The 26,388-nt window shown below is 33.9% G+C and overlaps 5 protein-coding genes across 6 annotated transcripts; 2 read left to right on the top strand and 3 right to left on the bottom strand.

Annotated features, from left to right (window-relative positions):
- Window positions 1-55: 55 nt before the first annotated feature.
- LAT61 (mature anther-specific protein LAT61) lies at window positions 56-2,689 on the bottom strand. Its single transcript, NM_001247816.2, is given in 2 exon segments — window positions 56-1,187; window positions 2,352-2,689. Coding segments are annotated over 2 exon segments (1,002 nt in total). The 5' UTR covers window positions 2,670-2,689; the 3' UTR covers window positions 56-503.
- Window positions 2,690-4,479: 1,790 nt separating this feature from the next.
- Window positions 4,480-9,369, bottom strand: LOC101243776 (NEDD8-conjugating enzyme Ubc12-like). 2 transcript variants are annotated; one of them, XM_010316329.4, is made up of 7 exons: window positions 9,238-9,369; window positions 8,167-8,297; window positions 6,686-6,800; window positions 5,455-5,563; window positions 5,204-5,282; window positions 4,977-5,093; window positions 4,480-4,897 (listed from the first exon to the last, which is right to left on the bottom strand). In XM_010316329.4, the coding sequence occupies exons 3-7, from the start codon at window positions 6,792-6,794 to the stop codon at window positions 4,760-4,762; spliced, it is 552 nt and encodes a 183-aa protein (XP_010314631.1). In that variant the 5' UTR covers window positions 6,795-6,800; window positions 8,167-8,297; window positions 9,238-9,369; the 3' UTR covers window positions 4,480-4,759. The 2 variants fall into 2 exon arrangements, with proteins under 2 accessions (XP_010314631.1, NP_001304838.1); NM_001317909.1 differs by lacking the exon at window positions 8,167-8,297 and having other exon boundaries at window positions 4,510-4,897.
- Window positions 9,370-12,813: 3,444 nt separating this feature from the next.
- Window positions 12,814-18,281, bottom strand: LOC101259321 (pre-mRNA-splicing factor ATP-dependent RNA helicase DEAH7-like). The gene is given in 4 exon segments (XM_010316327.4): window positions 12,814-14,552; window positions 14,657-14,725; window positions 14,872-16,182; window positions 16,185-18,281. Coding segments are annotated over 2 exon segments (2,676 nt in total). The 5' UTR covers window positions 18,214-18,281; the 3' UTR covers window positions 12,814-14,552; window positions 14,657-14,725; window positions 14,872-15,535.
- On the top strand, window positions 12,962-14,902 carry LYK6 (LysM receptor-like kinase). Its single transcript, XM_004252734.5, has one exon. The coding sequence runs from the start codon at window positions 12,962-12,964 to the stop codon at window positions 14,759-14,761; it is 1,800 nt and encodes a 599-aa protein (XP_004252782.1). The 3' UTR covers window positions 14,762-14,902.
- Window positions 18,282-20,364: 2,083 nt separating the features above from the next.
- Window positions 20,365-25,083, top strand: LOC101268459 (probable E3 ubiquitin-protein ligase ARI2). The gene is made up of 6 exons (XM_004252733.5): window positions 20,365-20,791; window positions 21,768-21,800; window positions 21,884-22,163; window positions 22,606-23,089; window positions 23,860-24,408; window positions 24,711-25,083. Exons 1-6 carry the CDS (start codon window positions 20,633-20,635, stop codon window positions 24,817-24,819), a joined length of 1,614 nt encoding a protein of 537 aa, XP_004252781.1. The 5' UTR covers window positions 20,365-20,632; the 3' UTR covers window positions 24,820-25,083.
- Window positions 25,084-26,388: the final 1,305 nt, after the last annotated feature.

The raw sequence follows: 26,388 nt of genomic DNA, 5'->3' as shown, positions 1-26,388 counted from the left end.
ACAAAATCCATAATCCCTGCATCTTGCTATTAGGCCAAAATACAGCAAGAATATCTTCAACCAAACACAACACAAAATCTCCAATGTATAAACTGTAACGCGTTTCATGTCTTCATGATGTGCACGAAAAACATCAGAGAGACTACAAGGTACATCATCGACTTCAACTGTAGCTAGTTCCAACAGAAAGAAAAGAAAACGAGTTCTAATAGACAAATATGGATAGTTCATAGTTGTGAAGAAGCTTCATCTAGTCTACAATGAAGAAATTGATTCTCGACCATAGAAGCAAGCATATATCTACACGAAATGCTTGTGATAAGACCTGTATAAATTTTGAAGGGGGCTTTTCAAATAAGGGGGGAAGGAATGTTATACATAAGGTAAGTAGCAACAGAGATTCATGCAAGCTCTACGTTTGGGCAATATCTCACCAGACGAGGCTGGAATAATCCACTGGAATGCAAAGTGCTTCATCAGCTAACTAAATCAGAGAATCTCAATCATATGCGAGCATTGCCACTTCCAAGTGTGAGTTCCAGATCATCGAATCCTACATCGTGAATCCTTTCACCTTCCCATGCCTTGACTGATACATTTTCAAAGTCGAAGTCTATGCTCTTACCCTTGTCTGTGATCATATCATTAGGACGAAGCGGCTGAGGCACAGGTTTTACAAGATTAAATGTTGGAGAAGGTGGAACATTTGACGCATACTTTTGAAAGTTGATCCACTGGCCTGAATCAATGGTAGATGAGTCAGATTCATCACACTCGGGTATAGTTGGAGGAGTAAAACGCTGAACCCTAGTTGGGCTTGCTGGGGCTGAAGCAGCAAAGAAAGGGATGTTTAAAGCAAACATTGATTCTTTGGCCAAAGTTTCTAAATTGAAAGTTTGCTTAGGATGCCTAGTTGGTGATGAAAGAGGTGGAGTTACAGGGGCACTGTTTGATATTCGTAATGGAGGAAGGGATGAAGGAACGACATTTTGGAGAAAAGAATATGGATGTGATAACATGTTGGCATCAGCACGAGATGGACTGGGGAAAGAAGAGGAAGTTGGACTTGGCTGATAAGATGGAATTGGGCTAGCAAAGTATGATGATGGGGGACTTGGATGCCGTGAAGAACTTGGCGTGATGTTTGTTGAAGTGCCTCCAATCTCCATCGGGGTTGGCTTGCATCCCTGAATCACATAATAGTTGAAACAAAGTCAGTATCAAAGAGATTATAATTTACCTAAAACAGATCCCAAGTTTTGCATATTGTTAAGTTAACCAAGCCACACACTTTAGTTTAGTAATATTTGAGTTTCAGAGAGATAATTTGCAGGATAACATAACAACACAGAAAATTGATCCAACGCTCAACCCAACGGGGAGATCATATTATTCTAGCAGCAAATGTCTTCACCTCAAATATTGCTTATTGGTTAAGTTCTAAATCCCAAACCACGCAATTAATATGGACAAACTCAGAAAACACTAACACGAATGTTCTCATGAAATTTGAGATTTCAGAGAGAAAAGCGCGGCAATTGAGCTAATAAAAGAAACCTCAACAAAAAACAAATTTGGAATCTCGGCAAGCATTCACTACAGAAAAAAAAAACACCTAAGGTCATGATGCTCAAACTTACCAATATCGTACCTATGCGGATCCTTCAAAAATGCACTAATCTTGGAGGATTCGACACACACTCATCGGGACGGAAAATGATTGAACTTTCCAGTTCAATTGTTGTTAATTTGGTAATGAAAAACAGGTCCTTTTATTTGGAGCTTTTGGGGTGAAGCTGGATACTATCGCCTTAGCCTATCTTGCTCGGTCTCTCCAATTTCATACCTGTGCAGATCCTACAACAATGCACTAATCTTGGAGGATCCGACACACACCCATCGGTATTTTGAAGAGTCGAAGCAACATAGCCTAAGGCGAAACTCGAAGGCATCCAACTCCACCCCCAGAAGCTCCAAACAAAGACACCCTTTTTGCACTACCAAATTAACAACAATTGAACTGGAAAGTTGAATCATTTCCCCCTAAAAACCACTTCCAGTTTCTAACAAAACTATACACTAGATCACTCTAATTTCTCAAAATAACCAACATACAAGAACAATAAACAGGCAAAACAAAGAAATTCAGCAAATCCAGAAGCTTAGCAACTTAAAAATTGATGCTCATATATGCTAAAATCCATACAATCTAGATCCAAAAAAAAGCAAACCTATTTGTCAAACCTGTAGATCTAAGCAAATCCAAGCAAAACCCAGTAATGGGGTTCACCAAAAACATAGAAATTAACCTAAGAATCAAGCAAATTGAAGAGGGAAAAAAATTGAAAAACCTTGCGATAAGTGGTACCATCAGGTTCAACGATCCAACCAGCTTCAGTACAAAGAGCTTTAAGAACTTCATTGTTATCACAGTGCTTCGGAAGATTATAGTTTCCTTGAGCTCTTAAACCAGTATAAATCTTAGCAGCTACAGCTCTCCTCCTCCTCTCTCTTCTCCTGTTATTCTCTCTTTCTCTCCATGATGGTTTCCTTCTCCCACCACCACCACCACCACCACTTTCCGGTAAACCAACTCCGGCACCTCCACTTCCACCAGCTCCGGCACCGGCCGAAGAAGATGCTGGTGATTCTCCAGCTTCCCACATCATGATTTTGTTGTTGTTGTTTCTCGCTTTCTCTCTCACACACGCGCTCTTTCTCTCTCTATCTGTGTGTATATATGAGAAGAAGAGAAAATGGGGTGGTCCCAGGTGGGGGTAGGGTGGCGTGGGGCGGTGGGGGGGGGTGTTGCAGACACACGTCTGAGACTATACTCACGAGAAAGACGTTCAACAAAGCAAAGAAGAATCTTTGTTGTTTCTCTCTATGGGTAGTGAGTGGTGTTTTCTTGTTTTTGTGTGTGTGTTGTGTACACCTATATAAAATATGATACCGTGAATGAGGTTGCTCCGACTTTTATCCTTCGAATGAATCAAAATGGGGTCCTATTTAATACGAATTTGAAATAGGTCGGATGTGGTATCGTGAATGAGGTTTATCCTTCTAATGAAATCTTACTTAGCGCGAATTGAATCGAATGAGCCTTACCTAATGTGAATTTGAAATAGTCAAGATATGAGATCGTGGATAGGGTAGCTCCATTTGCTATCCTTCTAAATGGTATTCTACCCCGCGCGAATCCAATGAGCTCCTATTTAATGCGAATCGAAAATAATATGGATATAGTATGGTGGATGGGGTTTGCTCTGATTGTTATTCTCCTAGTGGAATTCTATTCAACGCAAATTGAATGAGGTCCTATCTAACAAGAATCTGAAATAGTCGAATGGAGATTGAATGGGAAATTAAAAAAAAAGATATATTATATTGTGTGTGTGTATATAATTTGTAATAAACAAAGGGTGGTTTGGTAGCTGGTAAAGATATAACTTAATCATGTATCGATTTTTTGCCTAAGTTATAAAGGTTATTTATATATAAATTAATATGATATTCGATTGGTAAGTTTAAAACCTGCATGACTAATATAGTAAAGATTATAATGAATTTCGTATATTATTTTGTGGGTAAGAAGACAAAAAAATTAATACATACATAACTAAGACTATGTAATCTGAACAACTATCAAACAACCCTAAGAGTCGTGTTGTTGTTGGTTGGAAAGTGAATTAGTAATGTATCCAGAAAGGATTGCGTGATTAATAAAAAAAAGTGAATTATTTATATAAATTCGATATAACTAGTACCATATTTAGTAGAACTTAAATCATTATGTTTGAAATCCAGTAAATTTACAATTTTTACATAATTAATACATTTATAAGTTATCTCGTTATGTTAGATATAAAATTAAATAACTAAATCTATATAATTAACCTTAACATTATTAATACTTGCGTAACTCTAATCAACTAAATCATCCCTAATTTAACAAATTTTATTTTTAATCAAATTAAAAATCATACATATATAATAAAAAAATAGTACCACTATCTAAGTAAATTGTACAAAGCCAAGCACATGTTGTGGGATTATGGCCTTGTGGTTGGGGAACAATTCTTCTTTTATATTTCACTTTTTTTTTTCTGCTACAAAATGATTTGTTAGCAGAGTTGTCTCTTTAATTATTTATTCAGTCAACCAGCCAATAGAAATCTGCCACATAGGAAACAATTAATTATTTGTTGAGAAAATCAATGTTTTTCTTTTTCTTCTCCATTTACGTGACGAATATACTCTCACAAGTGGAGTTAGAAAAAAAATAGTATATACGTAAATCTTATCTTATATCGAAGTTAGGAAAAAATAGTGTGTACGTACATCTTACTTTATGTTCTGAGGTTTTCGATAAATCTTGACTCAAGTAAAGATACCACGGAGTAGTTAGAAAAATGAGAAACAAAGAGAAGTGAAGAAGGCAAAAGAGAACATGTTAAAAGGAAAACATGACAACACATATAAATAATACGATAATTGAAGCGCAAGATCGCGAAAACATAAGTTCAGATTGTACATAAATTCATCCAGGCAAAGGGTCTCTTAACAGCTTCAGTTTTAACACTTACATACAGAAAACGTTCTGCAGGTTTTAAGTTTTGCAAATATCTAATAACATTTTTGCACTCAAATCTTTTTCACATGTAAAAATGGTTCTTCCTGGTCCCAACTTCACAGACTTTCAGAGCCTTCAACTTCTGGTGTAAGCATCATCAACTAATCGATTCTGCATCTGAGACGTTTATATGCAGCGTTGGAAGAACGTTTCTCCTACATATCCTCCAGACATTGCCCTTCTGACATTGGACTCGAACAAGCTGGGGTTGTCACTCAACACAGCAGCTGCTTCATGATTGAGGGGATCCTCGTGATTGGGTTCCTGCAGAAGCGGAAGTTATAAACTAACAACTACTTAAGAGTAGCATAAAGTACATCAAACTAGAAGGAAGTTAAAGTACCGTGAACAAATGATACAAGCCATAGATTATTGTGTTGATGTTGAGCACAGGTTTCCAGTCTTCTCGAAGAATGTTGAGACACACATTACCTTCCAAGTCAATATTCGGGTGGTAAACCTGCAAAATCCGAGTTTCCAGAGCTATGGATAAAACAATTGGAATCTAAATTCATTCTTCAAGAAATTAAAAGAGAATCGAAAGAAAAAAAGCTATAAACCATTACCCACCTTTGTCTTGCACTTGACCTTTGGAGCCTCATGAGGATAAATAGAAGAAATGCTGAAAGAGAAGACAAAAGTTCCACCCCTGAATACGAACAAATAATACAATGTACGTTATCAGCACCGAGGAAAGCTAACTTGAAGTGCACCAATTTTCCATAAAAATACGAAAGCAGAAAGGTATATCCAAGTCGAAGTAAACTTTTTTCAGGAATATACTTCATTAAAGAGAGAATAATTTCAGCAGAACTACTTACACATAATATCCTTCATCAGGCCGAATGGTGACTTCAAAGTTCATGAGGTCATCTTTTCCGTTAGGGAATGATATGCTACACGTTTCAGGTAGATTTAGTTCACTGATATCTACAGGGAAATTAAAAAAACGTTAAGGCCATCTTCATTGGTGTGGAAAAAAATAGAAGACAAATAAATAGTCGGAGAAAAGAACCACCTGGAACAAAGAAATATAAATGAATCCCTTTTGTATAGATTCTTTATTATAAGAGGAAACATTCTATAATGAATCGGAGAATGAGTCAATGAAGGAAGGAACTGACACAATTATTCATGAACTTCCATCAGAAAGTTCATCAATCAAAAGAAAGACGAAGAGAACCCCTTCACTAGAAAGTGCTTTGCATCAAGCAACAATAATCTTCACTTTTAACTTTCAATATATGTGAGAGTCATATGCAGTTAGCTGTCACATATAGAGGTTCAAGCAACATCAATCTTCAACAGTGGATGGTCAAACATAACACAAATTTTCGCCTATATACGAGTAAAAGGAGTCAACAAAGAAATGACAATGTATACGTCAAATCTCTACAGCATACATGGGAGATTTGAGGAAACCCGTGAATGATGTAATATGAATTTGGGGGGCACTCAAAGTTTCACTGCCTTCTGGCCTCCATTTACACTTACCCTCCTCCAACAGTCCAACCTCCACTTCTTACCTTCACTGTACAAAAAACCACTTCACGAGGGATCCACTTCAACACACACGTTGGATTCTAGCAATACACAGCATGGGCCTGTAAACTTGTAGTTGTAGCAGGTGGACAGACTGTTTGTGAAATACCTGAGATCAACAACACCCACCCCCTCCAAGTAAAGTACTACATTTTCTAAAAACAATTACTTTTTTTTTATCAGGAAGCACTGCATTCTCTCTTGCCATTTCTACATTTACTACACACTCCACATGCTCCCATGATACCAAAGAGGAGAAAACTGGTTCATGACAACCACAACTTCTCATGTCTCAAATTATAATCAGAGTGCACTATTTCATCTGAAACTTTACATGGAAGATCTCTAAGGAAGGTAAACAAACAACTGAAATGAAACCCTAGCTAATCAAACCTAAATTGACCAATTTGGCATGCTAAAAGATATAACAAATTACCTTGCATGAAACGAAATGCTTAAAGTACTAATTTGATTAAAAAAGATTTTACAAAGAAATTGAAAAGGAAATACCTTTATGAAGACGCAGCTCTCCTGCACTTTGTTTCTTAATTGGTGGCTTTCCATTTGCATTTTCAGCAAGCTCTCTCTGTTTCTCCTTCACTTTAAACAACTTAATCATGGTTCCCTGCAAAAGCAAAATGCATACGTTGAACCACAATAAGAACTAAGAGATGAAATACATGAAAAATAAATCTTCTCCATCTTTTTCATTTATAAGTACAAATCAGAACAGTAAGTACGTAAAAATTCCAGCAGTTAACTAAGCCTCCGCCCCAAAGTATTTGGGTTCGAAAATATGAATCTATGTATCATTACATGCTACTCAAGTTCATTTAATATTGAATAATAAAGCAAATTAGAAGTTCTCTTGAACTAAAGGTTCTTCAAATCTCACATTTATTCTTATAGAGATATACAAGTCTCTAATCAAGATGAAAAGGATTCCTCACACACACTAATATATTATTCTCAGCTAGTTGGTATCACTTGGATGGATCTTTTACTTCTAACATATTTGGATGCGCTTGCAAAATCTGCAATCTAGAGCTTGTAAGTCATCTGAATCAACTAACCTCCTGTGCTAATATGAATAAAGAATATAAAAATCATTTCTTTTAAAATAGCCAATGTTTCTGCGTAATGTTCCAATAACTCTTCTGAGCTTTAAAGCAGAAAAATAGAACTTTAACTTTTTGTATTTCTTTTTCACTACCAGTTAAGCTTTGAAATTGGTGTTGGATTCTTATGGAAAATACTTGATCACGAAACCTGTCGAGAACTCTTGAAAGCTTGAGGCATGTCAAAGACACTGTCCCCTATGATTCAATAAGCTCTTCTAGTATAGAACTAGAAACACAGAAACTATAAAGATTTATTTAGAAGAAAACCCAGCACTCAAGAAATGGAGAAGAAGAGACTTTGTTTCTTAGTATTGATTCTTGATTTTTCACACTTAACAAAGTGGAAACACATAGAGAATATATAGGAGTAAAGAAGGGAAAAGATGCTAACATCTGACAACAAAATATAATGGGCAATGGCTCAGTTTTGGAAAGTGTAACCATTTGAATATTGTAAATGTCATTCAAGTCAATTGAAGGCTATTCAAGGACTTTGATAGATGGAATATGAAAGAGGATTAACTAGAGATATTATCATCTCATAATATCCATTCACTGGCCAAAAATCAATTAACATAAAACAATTCAAGTTGTATGTTATGGACAGAGGCGAATCTAGGATTTCTAGAACATGGTGCACTGCTAAAAGGAAGAACGAAAATTTGCATCAAGTAGGATTGATCCCCAGTCCACTAGATAAATAACTCAACAGTCAACCAAGTGCACCATTTAGCCTTCTCGTGACCTTAGAAAATGTATAGATAAAATACCTAGTTCTACGGAAAGAGCACGAGTTCATGTGCCCCAGTTTTAGGTTATAAATTCACTTCTGGTTATGGACATTAAGAGTAGATCAATAATGAATATTACCTTCTGGGATACCACTAATTTTTCCAACTGCGGGTACTATCACTGAATCTATTCTCGGCCAGAACTAAACACAAAGATCTTAACAGACATGCATAGAACGACCCAGCACCAAACTCTAGCTTGGGACAATTCTGCTAATCAAAAGTAAAATTCAGCATCAATCAAGCTACACCTTTTCTGTTAAAGACACAAGAAAATACTTGAGCTTTAACAGAGGCTAGAGCAATTAAACTAGGAACAACAATTGTAGCTTCAAACACTAATTCAGGCTCAAAAATAAGATCACAAATGGCTATGTTGCTCGGGCTCTCCAAAAATAATGCCGAAATTGTAGCTTCCCACGAAGGTGCCATTATTTTGGAAAGACACAAGAAAATACATGAGCTTTAACAAAACTAGAGCAATTAAACTAGGAAGCAACAATTGTAGCTTCAAACACTTATTCAGGCTCAAAAGTTAAGATCACAAACTGGCTATAGTGCTCAGGCTCTCCAAAAATAATGTCACAATTGTAGCTTCCCACAGGTGTGCCATCATTTCGGGAAGACACAAGAAAGGCTTGAGCTTTAACAAAACTAGAGCAATCAACGCCACACCCATATCACAATCCAGCAAAAATGCGCTGTTTTTGAGAATTCGAGGCGCCATTTTTGAAAAATCCGAACAACATATCAACAAGCAACCAACATCTAATAATGCTAAAAAAAATCATCTTTTTTTTAAGAGGTTCTCTATACTAGCACTTTCCACTACCCAAACTTAAAACGTTAACAGCAGCAGCAGCAGCAACAACAACAACAAATTCAGTCAATCCCAACTAAAAGCAAACAAGACAGACTGATATCAACTAAGATCAAACACGCCGCCAAGAAGCATAATTTCTGGACAAAATTCTTCAAAATCAACAAATTTATCAAAAGGGGTTTAAATTAAAGAGCAACCATCGATAATTCAGTCGATTTCACGATCTGGGTAAGAACAAAACTTGAAAACAAAAAAGAAAAACACGTAAAAGAACCCTTTTTATCGCTGAATCTGATAAAAGTAATAGCAAATAGCTCAAGAAAATACCAAAATTATGTGAACCTCCTCCTGCTGCTGCTGAAATGAGAATCTGCAAAAAGAAGATTGAAGAATAGTGATGGAGTCTCTATATTTATAGAGAAAAATAGTAGAAGAGAATCTGAGAAAAAAAAGGACACTAATGTATTATAATTTATTTTTTTACTTTAATAGAAAGGTATCCTCTATTGTCTCCCCCTCTTTCTCTTGTGTTTTTTTTTCTTTTTTCGGCTCGATGATCGATATCTTAATAAAAATATTTTGTAGTAGAGCTCGATATGAGTTTAGAACTTGAAAATGAGATTATCTCTTTTTTAGGTTTGAATGAATTTGAATTCACGTGGAAAAATTTGAAATATTTTTTAACAAAGATATTTTATAGTCAGAATTTAAATACGAAATCATTTCTCTTGATATTTGATTAAATCTAAAATGTTTTTAATAATGATATTTATACTCAGAAGTCAAATACGGGTTTATTTCTTTTGAGATTCGACTAAATTTGTATTCATGTCGAAAAAAAACCTAAAAATGTTAAGAAAACAAAGATATTTTCTACTTAGAGCTCAAGTACAAGATCATTTCTCTCGAGGTCTGATTATATTTGAGTTTACATTGAAAAATCTAAAATATTTCTTAACGAAAATATATCGTATTTAAACCTCGTATGATAATATTTGAATTTGCGTTGAAAATCTAAAATATTTTCTTATAGAGATATTCTTTCATACTTAGGATTCAAACACGAGATTTTCTTCGATTTTCTTTCTCCTTCTTTAATTGTTTAAGTAATTATTTTTATTCTTTTTTTCATCCTTATTTTGAGTACTAGTTCCTGGACACGTGCATTGCATGTGTTATCCAATGTCAACTGCTATCATAGAAAATAATCTTAAATTGCTTGCTTAACTTCTTAACTTTATTTTTCTATCACCACAATGACTGATTTCAAAACTAAAGATCTATTGAACTTTGATAAAAATGATAAAGAACAAATTTTAGAAATTAATTAATAAAAATAATAAAGCAATATTGTATTTCATCTATAAAAAAAGTAATTATAATAAACTATAAATAATGAACCAATTAAGTAAACTAACAAAATCAGTATACCGGAGAAATCAATTATCTAAGCTTTTGAAGCTTCCCTTTGAGTTTTTAAAAATAATTTTAGTGGCAATTTCAATTATTTTTTATTTCTTTCAAGAACAATAAATATATCTAGTATAGTAAAATTACATTAAATTTATCGATATTCATAATTATAATAAAATTCAAAAGAATGATCTGCTAAACCTTAGTAAGAAATGATATGGAGCAAAATTTTAGAAATTTATTGAATAAAAATAATTAAGCAAGATATCATTTAAGACACCCAACAAATACACTATACACTACTTTTTTAGTGATGATAACATATTGAATTGTACACATTGTTTTTCATCTATAAATAATATAATCACAAGAAATTATAAAGAATATATCAATTAATAAAAATTATAAAAATGTTTTCCAAAGAAACCACTCTTCTTTCTTTCATACCTCATTAATCTTGCTAATGTTGATGATGGAGATAGTAATCTTCATATATCATCCCATAAAGTTTGAATTTGGCAATTTTATGATTTCGATATATATTCATTATCTCTACATATTTCACCATCTTTTTATTTCATGCAAATATTGCTTTAAATAAAAGGGGAAAATGATGAAAAAGAAGTCGAAAAACAAAAATTAAAGAAATTATACTGAGCTGAAATATGTCCATAAGGAAAATGAAAATAATTTTCTTTGATGTTCTTTAGGATGTATTGATTATATGTATTAAATTAAATCAGCCTAAATTTAATTACTATAAAACTTCTGAAATTCGGAAGAAAAAAAATTATATTTTGCTGAAACAATAAATCAATCTTTTAACACTTCATTAATGCATTATGCATAGGACATGTACCGTTTCTTATTTATAGTATATATAAAAGTTATTTTCTTAATGGTTATTTATCAATTAGTAATGACTTTCCAACTTCTTCATTGTTTATCACTTAGAAATAAAGTTCCTTCTTCTTTTTCAACTAAAAATTCATGGTTATTGATAATTAATATAGATGAAATAGATACATGAACTCTCTAGTTTCACATTTAATTTTTTTTTATATGTTTTGTTATTTTTTTTATCTCTAGTTCCACATTTAAATAATTTGATATGTTATAACATTTTAATTTGGTGAAGGATATTTTCGTAATTCAACTTTGAACTCAAAATCTTTCCAATTATAATAATATATGATTATTAATAGGAGTATTATTTCCAAATGATTGTGAAAAAGTCATATAGTTTAAACATAAATCATGACCAATTTAGATCAAAATGATATTGATTGTTTTCTTAAAGAGAATGATGCCTCATTGCCTTGATTGGAATTATTGTCATATATATATATATATATATATATGAGAAAGAATGATTAAATAATACTTGAATTGATTCATGCGGAGCGCCACTCTCGAACGGATCTTATAATGCGCAATATTTTTTGCGCGAATATTAATTAATTTTTTAAAATATTTGTAGTCAAATTTTATAGGTGAATAAAAGGCTATTTATATTAGTTTTAACAAAGTAGTTAAGTGATGAAAAATACTTTAAAAGTGTTAAAGTTTAATTTATAAATAGTTGTTCATGTATTTAAATATAAACTTTAAATTGATAACAAGAGATTAAAACCTTAATATAAAAGAGGGGCATTAAAAATACTTGTTCTTTTTTTTAAAAAAAACTAAGAGATAATTTATTATTTTGTACTATTTTATCCCTATGATTAAATACTATTTTATGTATATGTCTTATAGGTTGATTTAATACTTGTTTCTATTACTCTAGTTTCCTTTCATGATTATTGGTGTTCTTTACCTATCATATTTACAGAGACTAATTCAAGATTTTAAATTAATAAGCAGAGACTAATTTAAGATTTTAAATTAATAGACATAAAATAACTTTGTATCATTCAATATTTTTTTGTGACGATGACTGAATTTGACATGAATATTCATTTTTGGGGGGGATTTTCAACTATTGATATACATACATAGTTCGAGCAAAAATAGCATGCTTCAATGTAAAATATCTCCTTTGAAAATAATTAGAAGTATCAATTGAGTGATTTTCTAGTGTATGATGTTGTATTAGTTGAGTTGTGGAATTGTGACATCACTCCATTTCGAGACACACATAGTAGATTAAACGACTCATTTCTTTCTTATGTTTGATGATCTTTCGAAAACATCATCTCTATCTCCATGAGGTAGGGGTAAGATCTGTGTTGCGTATATCCTATCCTTCCCAAACCCTACTTGTGAAAATACACCGAGTATATTGTTGTCGTGTTGCTGTTTTCATTCTCTTGATGCCCCTTTGAATGGGAACACAAGAATAATAACAATTCTTGATAATAGAATGACACATTTACATAGTCTAGTCAAGAATTATTGTCATATCTACATTGATTTCTTTAATAAAAATCCCACTTGACTTTGTAGTCTTCTGATAGGATGACACATTCCTTAAAACAAATTTCTGGCTCAAATAAAGTCTGAATGAGACATAATATATACAAAATTTAATAATGTTTAACGCGTTTATACATATAATTATACATAATCCAACAAAATATATTCACAAGACCAATTCCTCTATGTTCATATACTTAATCAAGAAAAAAGAACAGCTATGAATTGGCTTTTGAATATTCTCTGCATACTGAACTTTCTAATTTCATGTACTAAAGCTCAACAAGAATACTCAGGTAATTCAGTATTGAATTGTGAAAACGAAATCGGAACAAATTACTCTTGCAATGGAAGAAATTCCACTTGTCAAGCATTTCTCATATTCAAGGCTAGGGATCCTTATAATTCAGTACCTGGAATTGCTGCTCTCATGTCTTCAAACATGTCTGAGATTGCACGTATCAACAACGTCACGAGGCTTACAGTGTTCGCACCAGAAAAGGAGGTTATAATTCCAGTGGACTGCTCTTGTTCAGGTTTGTATTATCAAGCCAAAACCATGTACTATATATCAGCTCTTATTGAAACATACTTTGTGATAGCAAATAATACTTATCAAGGATTATCAACCTGTAATGCATTAGTATGTCAAAATGAATACGATGAGTTTAGTTTGAGACCTGGTCTTGAGTTGCAAGTTCCTCTCAGGTGTGCCTGTCCAACAGCAAAACAAGCTGCAAAAGGCTCAAAGTATTTGATGACTTATTCAATAAACGTTGGCGATGACATCCTTACAGTCGGCAAAAGATTTAAAGTTAATGGAAGGAACATAATCGAAGCAAATGGATTCTTGGATGAAAATTCTGTTTTGTATCCTTTTACAACCATTCTAATTCCCCTGCCTTCTGAACCATCAAATTTAGATACCGGAAATGAGAATTATAGAAAACCTATTAGGTCGTTTTCACCTCCATCTGCAGCTAATGCTTCAAAGGGAAAATCAAAGAGAAATCTTTACATAGGTAGTGGAGTTGCAACAGGCTTTGTGGTTTCTTGGGTCATCCTTCTTGCTTTGTTTAAGAAAAGAGATAGCAAATTTCCGAGGAGGTCTTCAAGTCATGAAGATATCCTCGTGGAGATCGCGAACATAGATCATGTCCCTAAGGTTTTTAAGTTTAAAGAATTGAAGCATGCTACGCAAAACTTTGACTCCAAGAACCGGATAAAGGGATCTGTATACTGGGGAGGGTTTAAAGGGGAAACCTTAGCAGTCAAAATGGCGATCATGGATGTATCTAGAGAAGTGAACATACTACATAAGATCAATCACTTCAATCTAATAAAGCTTTGTGGCTATTGTGAACATAAAGGTTGCTTCTTTCTTGTCTTTGAATACATGCAAAATGGCTCTCTCAGGGAATGGCTGATCAGAACCAAGTCTCAAGATACCATAAGCTGGAAAAAAAGGATTCAGATTGTGTTGGATGTAGCTAATGGACTTCATTATCTTCACAGCTTTACCAAACCAGGCTACATCCACAAGAACATCAACAGTAGAAACATTCTCCTCGACAACAACATACGAGCAAAGATTACAAACTTCAGTGTTGCTAAAGAAACGGATACATCAGGCATGAGTTGGGAGCTTGTGGGGACAACAGGTTACATGGCTCCTGAGTACGCTGAGAGAGGGACAGTGACTTCAAAGATGGACATTTATGTCTTTGGAGTTGTCCTGTTGGAATTAGTCACCGGCAAAGATGCTGTAATTGTAGAGGAAAGTGGAGAAATTCTGCTTTCTGCTGCAGTAGCTGCAATAATGGAAGGAGAAAATGCAGAAATTGAACTGGATGGATTCATCAAAGCAGATATGAGGGAAGATAGTGATTTGGAAATAGCAATTTCGGTAGCCAACCTAAGCTTAAGATGCTTGACTCGAGAACCAACAAATCGTCCAAGCATGGAAGAGACAGTATCATGTTTACTGAAGATTCAAGTAAATGTACATAAGGCAGAATAAACCAGTTAGAATTAAGAATATGGGCATTTTTTTTGCATTTCTTCTAGGGCCTAGACTAAGGCCTCATTTGTATTTTTTAAGATTCAGACGTCTAAATTCCGAATACACACCTGTATATTAAGTTCTATTGACTGTTGATGAGCCCTCGACCACCATGTGATACCTATTGAACTACTGACGCTGATCTTGATTATGCTCTTCAGAGCATCAACTTTATCATCGATGCCATGACGTTCCTCGATGCCTCATTCAGTGTGTACATCAACATTTGCTCCCCTTCCAATACATTGTTCAAAAATGTATTAAAAGTACATTAATACATGTGTGATACAAAGCTTAAACATTGACATAATGCAATCAGGATAATCAAAAGAAAACGGCAAAAATAGAAAACTGAAAAGGTACCTTAGAAGCCAGATTCTCAGTCTGCCCCTAGACAACACTTAATTTCATCTAATACTTTCTCAAATTATACAGTCATAGAATTGATAAAATAATAATAGACCTAAACAAAAGCTCACAAGAAACAGGTTAACAATCGCTTTGTTTACACTTTTGACAAACATCCAAGCTATAATATTTAAATATGGTGTGTACCATTTTCTTGAACGACACAAATTCATTCTGACCTAAATAACCGCGCAAACAAATGCTTAATGATACATCATCTAGTCTTATATTTTTGGAATGATCTTTTTCTGATATTCATCAAATGATAAAAAATATCCAAAACAACTTAAACAACAACAAATCACATGTAGATTTCTAAAGAAGTTAACACATACTATACAAAACAGTTTTCTGTTTCATTTTATGTTTATGAATTAATGTATCAGAATCTTACACGGAGAAAAACATTGGCCCCAACTCTGCTAACCAGTGAGGCTCCACAGCCGTCACACACTGCATGTACTCCTTTGTCGTCAAGATTGCCTCATGATAAACCACGTAATCAGGAGTGTAACCCAATCCATAGAGAGCACTTGTGGGATGCAGGTTACAGGGCATTCTATTCCTGCAATTAACATATTCCCCAATCCCCTTCAGCATAGCTGCATTATGGAAGTATGTGGAACAGATTGTTTTCCGCACAACATCCCAATCAGGACCACAGTATGTGAGTGGAATTTTGAGAGTCTTGAGGATGTCCAACAATTGGAATCTTATCTCCCTAGCCTTGTACAGACCTTTGACCTGTAAAAAATGGTCATTACACCAGTCTCCTCTGTATTCATTAGCTTTCCATTGCTGGTAAACATTAAGCAATGTAAGGTGATCAGATTCTGGCACAAAAAACTTTTCCCTAGCAGCATCACTTTCCGCTTCCCTATCCTTAGGTCGAAAGAAAACTGAAGGCACTGAAAGCATAGAAACAATTGTCAGAACCTCATTTAAGCATTCTAGTTGTTCCCCCATCAGAGCAATTTGGCAAGGGCAGGGTCCAACGGGAACTTCACCATTTTTCGTCCAAGGTCCGTTAAATCACCAACATCATTCAGTGCACCTAGTAACCACAACTGATACATGGAGTTAAGGATGTTATCTTGAGGAGGTGGATCCATAAAATCAAAATCCAACAAGTTCTGAATTTTGAGAGACTTGAGCAGCAAAACCACATTCCCAAGATTTGTCCGTTGAATCTCTGGCACGGGGCTTTGCAGCATTTCATTCTCATAAGCATTCTCTGTATAAAGTCGGTAACAAGTCCCTGGGCCAGTTCTACCAGCTCGACCAGCTCGTTGATCTGCAGAAGCTCGACTAATGGGGAACACTTGCAGAGCATCCATACCCATACAGGGATTGTACACCTTCATTTTACCATACCCTGTATCAATGACATAGAAAATTCCATCAATGGTCAAGGACGTCTCAGCAATATTAGTAGCAACAATGCATTTGCGAGCCCCATCTTCAGCTTTATGGAAAATTTTTGCTTGCAGATCAGCAGGCAGTTGAGAGTATATAGGAAGAATTAACAGCTTGGGTACTGGTTGCTCTGTTGATGAGATAAGTTGTTCCATCCGCTCTGAAAGTGCATAACAGGTTGCTTCAATCTCATCCTGACCAGTTAAGAAGATGAGTATATCACCAGGTGCACCAGCAATATGGATGGTCATGGCTTGCTTAACTGCAGCTTCAACATAGTCTTCACACGGGGTTTTACTATGACATATTTGAACTCGAAAAGTCCTTCCAGGTATGTTAAATATTGGTACACCCCCAAAGAAGTTCGAGAACTTCTCGCCATTGAGAGTGGCAGAAGTGACAATAAGCTTAAAATCACGCCGCCTAGCTACAACTTTCTTCAGAATGCCAAAAAGGACATCAGTGTCAAGTGATCTCTCATGGGCTTCATCCATTAAAATCATACTATATTTCTCAAGATCAGGATCCTTAAGAGTTTCCCTTAAGAGCACACCATCGGTCATGTACTTAATAACAGTACTTGGCCCAGTGGCATCTTCGAAACGAATAGCATATCCAACTTTATCCCCGAGCTCACTTTCCATTTCCTCACTAACTCTTTTCGCAACACTCATCGCTGCCACACGTCTAGGTTGGGTGCAACCTATGATCCCATTAACTGTATAACCATATTCATACAAGTACTGAGTTAGCTGTGTTGTTTTGCCAGAACCAGTTTCTCCTATAATAACCACCACCTGATTTTCACGAACCACTTGCAATAACTCATCTCGCACAGAGAATATTGGCAAATTCTGCCGTTGCTGTGAAATTGTTTTCGATTTTGTAAAATCACCGACAGATAAATGCTGCGAGAATCTGGCTTTTCCCTTAAAATCAACCTCACCATCCTCACCCACTACAACAGTATCTGCATCAGTCTCATCAACACTCTTCTCCACACCTAGAATATCTCCGAGTTTCGACCCAGCTAGCTCCCAAAATCTTTGCCTAGACTTATCCCTCTTCTGTTTTTCGTGTATTTCCCTAACAAGAGCTGACCCTTTTCGTGAAATTACTGCCATATCAGACATTGCATCCTTAATTGGCAATATCAGCTCAGCTTGGTCAGTGAAAACTCTCCCATCCAAAAAAGGAGGCAGCTTTACATCACAAACATGAAGAATCACCTTCCGTTCCTCTTCATCATCATCAAATCCCGTCTCCACCTTGTTACCTCTAACAGCTCCAGATCTCAAAAGCTGATGATCCTCCCAGTTTTTACCGACAATTTTTTTTCTAGTTCGTGAATAATCAATTCTACTACCTATTTCAGATGTAAAATTACTTTTTTTAGCACTAAAATTGTGATTTTTTGCAGGATACTTAGAAGTTGAAGAACTTACCGATGCCCTAATTGGAACTGGAGAAGGAGCCACAATGTCCCATGGAGAAGAAGCAGCAGCAGCATATGAATGTTCTTCGCTACTGGTTCTCTTTCTCCTTCTCGATTCCATGGATTTGCTTCTTCTATCCTTCTCCGCCATTGATGTTTGAATTTGAATTTGGTGTAGTTTTCAAATGAAATACAAACTCGTCTATTTATAATCCAATAAATCGAGCACTCAAATTATCATGTATCGTATATGTTTAATTTTATACAAATTTAAGAGTAAAATTATCAAACGGGCCATTAAGGGACAAGGGCAAGGCATGCGGGTTCATGCGTTCTTTGATTCGATTCATTAATTTGATTATTTTTTTATTTAAGGTCCGTACTCTATGGATTCCGATCATATTATAAGAACTCATGAAATCTATACAAATTGTTACGTAAAATATTGAATAAAATGTTTAGTTATTTAATTTTATGTGCGTTTGAATCAAGTACTCCCTTCGTCCATAATTAATTGTCATGATTTTCTTTTTTAGAGTCAAACTATAAGAATTTTGATCAACATTTTACGATATATATTTTCATCATATTACTATGCAAAAAATTGCAATTTATAGTACTTTTTCGTATAGTTTTTATATATCTACTTTTTAAAAAAAATATCAAATTAACATAATTTAATCTAACTTTAAAAATTGATCAAATTAACTTTTAAAAAATATAATTTGACAAGTATAATATGACAAATAAAAATTAACAGAGAAAATATATATTTAATATTTAAGTTGAAAATCATAAATATCAAGTAAGGTAGAATTTTAAATATATTTATAAATTAGTTCTAAATTTGGCAAGAAACTTCCATCAAATATTAAATCCTCGGTGAGCAAGGATGAATTTTATACACATTATTTTCATGTGCAAATACAATAGGCACATTGCTCACATGACTAGTCCAAATGATATTTGACCAAACATTATTCTCTCTCCTTGTCCAACAAGTAAAATTATTTGTGTTTTTTAGTTCGAATTTAAAAGTTGAATGTAATAATTAAATAATTTATATCTTTTGAATTTGATTTTAAATTTTTATAATTAATTTAATTTAGATTTTTAAAAAATAATATAATAAATTATACGTACATAATATATTAACTTTTATTGAATAAATTTAAATATTTATATTTTTCAACAAAATAAATTTGACTTATAATTATACTATCAGTTCTCATGTAAAGTACATTCAATTTGTATTTAAGTAAATTTGATTTAACTTATTTACAAATTTATTATAGATTCTAGTTTATTTATAGCGTTTTAAAATAAATTTTGCTTATGATGTAATTCATAAAGTAAAACAACTTTTTTCTTCTAGAGAATTATAAAAATTGCTTTTTTGTGCAACAAAAATAAAATTTCAAGATTATTTAATTTTTTAGTATTTTAATTTACACAATATGACTATATACTTAGAGCCTGTTTGACATAAGGCCCAACTTAGTGTGGAGATGATGGAGTAAGGCATAAGGCCCAATACTAGTCTTTACTCATCTACGGACAGATTTGCTATCTCGTGTAGTTATTCATAAATTGTAATTTTAAAAATACAAATTCACAAAAAAAGAAGTAAATAATCTTAAATTTGGTGATCCTAAATACTTATTGAAGTGAATGACACATAATTAATCTTTAAATTTGTCTTTTAAATAATAATATTACATAACATGAAACTTGGCTCTAAGGTATATATTGTTAAAAATTGAGATATATGATACCATACTAAAAATATTTGACCTAATTTAGCCTAACAATATAATACACCAAATGAAACTTGATTAAACAATTTAATTTCTCATACAATATTTAATATTATTTTATATTTGTATTGAAATTCTACTAATTCAAGTTCGTGCATTACATATTTTTTTAAAGCTCGAACTTAAAATTCGAAACTAGTCTAATTTAAATTTGTGCATTGCAACACCTATCTATAAGAACTCACTCTCAATCTAAACTTTTTCCAACGCTCAAAATTAGAACTTGTCCAATTCGAATTCACACGTTACAAACTTCTTTTTAATAGGTGCGTACGTCCATCATAATTTTCTCTCAAGGCTCAAACTCGAAATTCGATTAACCAAAATTCACATATTATAGATTTTTGCTAAAGCAATGCCTCCATCATAACTTTCTTCAAAGCTAAAACTCAAAATTTGATTAATCTAATTTCACACGTTATATACTTATTTTAAATATCGATATCTCAATTATAATTTTTTTTAAAGCTTAAATTCGAAACGTTAAATCTCGACCGTCTTATGAGAGTCCAAAAAGAGGGTGAGACTATTATTGACAAAGGTGTATAGGAGTAAGCACAGTATAGTGAACCAATATTTTGACAGAATTTCACTCCGATCAAAACTCTCCAAAAAAAAATCCAAAAATCTTCCTTCCCCACGAAGGAATTTCAAGAATCGACAAACCTAGGGATCATCAAAGCGTAAAATTGCTAACTTTTTTGGGGTTTTTCGATTTTTCTCTGTGGGGGGTTTTAGTGTATGTGAAAAATTATGGAGGATTATAGCTATGGGAGCAGCGATGATGATGAATGGGACAATCAACAGTGCAATAATGACGATGAAGACGATGATGATGGTGAATTTCTTGATGGGTTTACGGAAATTGAACAAGAGAGAAACGGAATCTCTGGAAAGGGTCCTTCATGCAAGGTAGTATGATAAAAGTAAAATTTTTACGGGTTTAAACGAATTCAGTAAGCTTTATATTTCGAAACCGATAAAGGATTTTGAGAAATTAACCTATAAAGTTTAAATCTTCGATACACCCCTTGTAACCCTTTTCATGCAAATGCTTAATTTTATTGTTTTCGAAAAAAAAGGTGTCTCTTTTGAGACTTGATTAGGTTTTCCTTCATATTTTGTTCTGGTTTTGGTTGTAGTTCTTTCATACACAAAATATATGCTTCGTATCAGAAATGTCAGTTTCTAATACATTAGAACTCTAGAATGACTGTTTAATACTGTTTCAGTTGAAAGATTGGTACTAGTAGATTTTATGCATGTTCAGTGATTAAATATTGGGTAAGACACTGGATGGTGTAGTGATTTGTCTCGCTATCCGTTCAGACTAGGAGTCGTAGTATTGCTAATGTAGTTTCTTGCCTTCGATTTCTGTTGTTTCTCGTAAGTATATTTTGTTATACTTTCACTTCCGTTGTTTGTTTTGGACTGTTTTTTCTTGAGCTGAGGGTCTGCAGGAAGCAGCCTCTCTACCTCTTAAGGTAAAGGTAAGGGCGGCGTACAAGTACCCTCCCTAGACCTCACTTTACGGGACTATGATGGGTATGTTGTTGTATACTGGATGGTGTTTTCTTTAACAAAAAAAGAGTTTTAATGATTTTAAATATTTTGATATTATGCTAGAAATTCTTTAAATGAGATTAGCTTCTGGCTAGCAGCGTAACTTTTTGAGTTTCTGCCACATACAATCATTTTCTAAGTCCTGTGAAGCAATGAATACCCTGTGCCAAGTGAGTGCATGAGGCACAGTACATGATATATAATTACTTATCAGGGAAAGTATAGGAAGGAAAAAATCACCCTGAATTGTGAAGTTGTCTGCTATTTTCATTTTTATGATTTATGAATTTCTTCAGTTCTTCATGCCTACTGTTGGGTTTTGTAGGTAATCAGGAAAGAGACTCTTTTAGCTGCACAGGTGAGCAACTTTTCCCAAAATTTTGACTTTTCCATATGGATATATGTTAACTGACATGAGAAATAATGGTATTTAACTTGCAGAAAGAAGACTTGCAAAGAGTGATGGACTTGCTATCTCTGAAGGAACATCATGCTCGAAGCTTGCTTATTCATTACCGATGGGAAGTTGACAAGGTCTTTGCGGTTCTTGTTGAGAGAGGGACAGAAATGTTATATGCTGAAGCGGGTGTGACACTGGAAGGGAAAGAGGAACATACTTCCACTCTGTCGACATCTGAAGTGACGTGTCAAATTTGCTTCGAAGATGCCCCTGTTGAGAAGACCACTGTAATGGACTGCAACCATATATTTTGCAATGAATGTGAGCATCTCCCATCCCTTCCCTGAGCCTCTATCTCTGTACGAGTAAAATGTTTCTCTTATCTCTTATCCCCATTTAATCATTATACTAGTGACATGTCACTTTTGACACATGATCTGGAGTTTGTTGTCCCAACAGTTGAAGTCTCTGTTTGTATGCCTCACATAAGTGGGAAAGCTGTTGGGATCCTTTTCGTAACTACCTAACTTCGAAATACTGATGATTTCACTACATCTTTAATGGCATCAATAGCATTTAGAATCTTTTTCTGTAGCAAACCTATGTCTTTGTTAATTTTCTTTAATGTCAAAGTGATTAGTGCAGCTTGAAAAGTTGATGAGCTAGATTCACTTTTTGTATTTATTGTTGGTGCTTTCTCTTTTCTGGTCACTCGAACAAACGATGGTGTAGGCTTAAGGTTGCCAATAATTGTTCTATGCAGGTTGGACAACTCATTTCATTGTAAAAATAAATGAGGGTCAGAGTAAACAAGTAACTTGCATGGCCCAAAAGTGCAATGTGATCTGTGATGAAGGAAAGATTAGGGATCTCGTCACTGCAAGAGATCCTGCTTTAGCAGAGAAATTTGATCGTTTTCTGTTAGAGTCATATATTGATGATAACAAGAGGGTTAAATGGTGCCCTAGTGTTCCTCATTGTGGAAATGCAATTCGTATTGAGGATGATGATTACTGCTGTGAAGTTGAATGTGCATGTGGTGTACAGTTCTGTTTTAATTGTTTATCAGAAGCGCACTCACCTTGTTCATGTCTGATGTGGAAACTTTGGATGAAGAAGTGCAAGAACGATGGGAAGACAGTAACGTGGATAAGTGAAAATGCCAAACATTGCCCAAACTGTCACAATGCCGTGGAGAAGAATGGGGGATGCAACCTTGTAAGATGTAGATGTGGACAGCCGTTTTGGTGAGACTTTATCCATGTCTGCAGTCTTTATTTTTTTTCAAATTTTCTAATTTATATGTTCTATTCTTATTCCATTTATTTGCTATACCATTTTCATTTTATATATATTTTTCTATTGAAGTCTTTTAACAATATATTCTGTTCCTTCTCTTTTCTTTGGTCTCCCGGGAGTTTTCTTGGGGTGGGGGTGGGGGGTGATTAGTCTTGTGATGCATGAATTGCATATGATGCAAACAAGGACTTCCAAGGAGTAGAGATTGATGACTTTTAAAGCAGGAAACTGTAAAATAAAAGAAAGAGGGGGAAAGGAGAGCAAATGCTAAGAGAGTTGAACAGATAAAACGGATAATCCGTCCTTATTCCAAGAATGAAAACTTGACCAAGAATTAGAAGGACAAAGAGAAGCAGCAATATTTGTGGTTGTAGTATAAGCGGGCAAAGGAAAAGGAAGCATAACCTCAGTTGTTAAGAGCGGGAAGAGAAAGAGAAAAAGAGCATTTTCAAGGTTATAGAAGTTAAGATCCTAAGGTTATCCATCCCTTGCTAGAGATGTAGCTAGTTATTCTTTGAGTGTAGGGTAACAGTTAAATACACATTTCTCCTTTTTCTTACCTACAAGCTCAAAGTATGGCATAGTAGTTTCTCCTTTTTTTTCCTTGCACGTATTGGTTAATTTATTGAAAACATGTTGGCCAAGCCAAATTATCCCAGTACTTTCTCTTTCTCCATCACTTATATTTGTGTATGCAATTTTATTTTATACTTTGTAGTTGGTTGTGCGGTGGAGCTACTGGCTTAGACCACACATGGAGTAGCATTCGAGGTCACACTTGTGGCATTTATAAGGAAGGGGAAGAGGATAAGTCGACGACTGTCAGAAATGATCTCTTGCGCTATACTCATTATTATGAGCGCTATATGGTTCATCGTGATTCGTTGGAGGCTGAAGCAAACATGAAGCAAAAACTAAAGTTTGAAGTGTTGAAACTCGAAGCAAGGGAATTGCTATCAAAGGACTTCAGCTGGGTAGAAAATGGATGTAATAGACTCCTTGAATTGAGGCGAATTCTCTCCTGTTCCTATCCAGTTTCATTTTACGTTTTTGATCAGACGCTGTTCAAGGATGAAATGACACAAAAAGATAGGGAAATAAAGAAGAACCTTTTTGAAAACCTGCAGCAGCAACTTGAAATAAACGTTGAGAGACTTTCGATGTTCTTGGAAGAACCATTTGCTAAATATCCTGAAGATAAACTTTTGGAGACTAGAACGAAGATCATCACTCTCTCCGTACTAACAGACAACCTCTGCAAAGAGTTGTAAGTGTGCATCACATCTAATAAACTAGCTATGCATTATTTATATTTGCGTTAGGTTCTTCAAGTACATTGATATGTTAAAGAAGTCATCTACAGAAGGTCCTTTATATAACAATTCAGTTTCAAGGGAAACGAAACTCATGCTTTTCTAAACGAGTATCAACCATAATGCCCTTTGGTTAGAATCACAAGAAAGGCAAAAACAGTGATCTTTACTTGTGTTCTGTAGAAACTGACTGATCTGGATATTGCTAATGTGTCTACCAAGTGAGGCTTCATTCCTGGATTTTTTGTTTTTGCAGGTACGATTGCATTGACAACGATTTACTGCTTCCTCTACAGCAGGCGAATCATACCATAGCTCATTATAGATCCGAGGGAGTGGCGAAAGCATCAGAACTTCCTAATTGACATTCCACCAACACTAGGCATGTGAGCACTCTCAATCAGAGGCAAGAAAAGATGCACATTCCTTTTCTCATGAGCTGATCTACAATTTTATGCTAGAGGGTTTGATTACTACAGCATCTAATATTCTTTTGCTACACTTGATATGAATTTAGTCTAGATTCTTAACTACATATAGTTTGAGTTGAAGACAATGTATGAACATTGGTTTTCGTTTGGCCATATCATATCATATATTATTATAAGTGGGAAGATTCAAACTGCAAAGTTGAATTATCATTTTGTCCCTCTACAGTTAATAAATGAGTACATTGATATTGCTTTTAATCGTAATCATAAATTTCATAGTGGAAGAATTTGATATATGCAAAGTCATTCATCACTTTAATGTAGAAATCATATAGCTTTTAATTTTAGCTTTTAATTGTGATCATAAATCTCATAATGAAAGAGTTTGAAAAGTTATGATATGAAAAGTCATTCATCACTTTAAGGTAGAAATCAATTTAAAGGGTCATTTCTTAATACTATTTAACTTACGGAAGTTCACAATCAGAAATTGAATTACAGGAATTGCACAATTCAACATGACAAGATAAAGAGAGTTAGAAGTTGCAAGTGAAAATAATCGAAAAAATGTTGAAAATTGGTAATCAAGAAGAAAAATAGCAACAGAAAAAACGAGTGTAAATTTAATATTATCAAACAATGAACAATTTTATGTTGATATGCTGAGACGTTATCTCTAACAATAATAATATTTTTCTATGAGGACTTTCTTTGCAACATCCTCAACTTTTCGTTCTTGCTTTCTTTATCCATTATAGAAATTTTCTTTCTTGAAGCATTTAGAAGTATATGGGTGTTGAACTTGAAGCATAAATATCAATTTAAGGCATATGTAGAAATTCAACATGAAGAGTTCGCACAACTTACGTCATCACCTTGATACGATAAGCTCTTGGCTTATATTCCTTCTGTTTCAATATATGTGATGTAGTTTAATTAGATACGAAATTTTAAAAATATGAAAAAATTAGTGAAAACAAAACATATAGATGATACTCTTTAATGAAAAATTGAATATAAAACACAACACCACAAAATAACAAATAAATATATAGATTGGATTTCACAAACTAAAGCATATAGGTTGCTATGAAAGAATATAAATAGCCATTAATATTAACAAAAGAAAACTAAATTACTCTTATTAAATATGTCTTTTTATGCCATAGAAAAATATTTTTATAGTAAATGTTTGTTTATAGATTTAATTTGCATATTAACACATTTATATCGCAAGTAGTTAAATAATGTCAATTAACATTACCAAGTACCAACAATAAAAGAAAAAAAAAGAAAATATTGGATAATTAATTACCTATAAAAAGATTGTACACTATAATTTTTTTTTTATGATATAACAAAATAATTTCTTATTAATTGATCAAATTAGACAATTTTTTTTGCAATTAGGTGGATTGGACTATACTCATCTTGATCCAAGTCCATTTTTCCTTTTTGATATATCGCTTTATAATTTATATTCAATAATATCTTTAATCTATC

This window comes from Solanum lycopersicum, chromosome 12 (assembly GCF_036512215.1).
Source record: "Solanum lycopersicum chromosome 12, SLM_r2.1".
NCBI classification, from domain to species: Eukaryota; Viridiplantae; Streptophyta; class Magnoliopsida; order Solanales; family Solanaceae; genus Solanum; species Solanum lycopersicum.
Note: the sequence above shows the minus strand (reverse complement) of the source record. Positions and strands in the feature narration are given on the sequence as shown.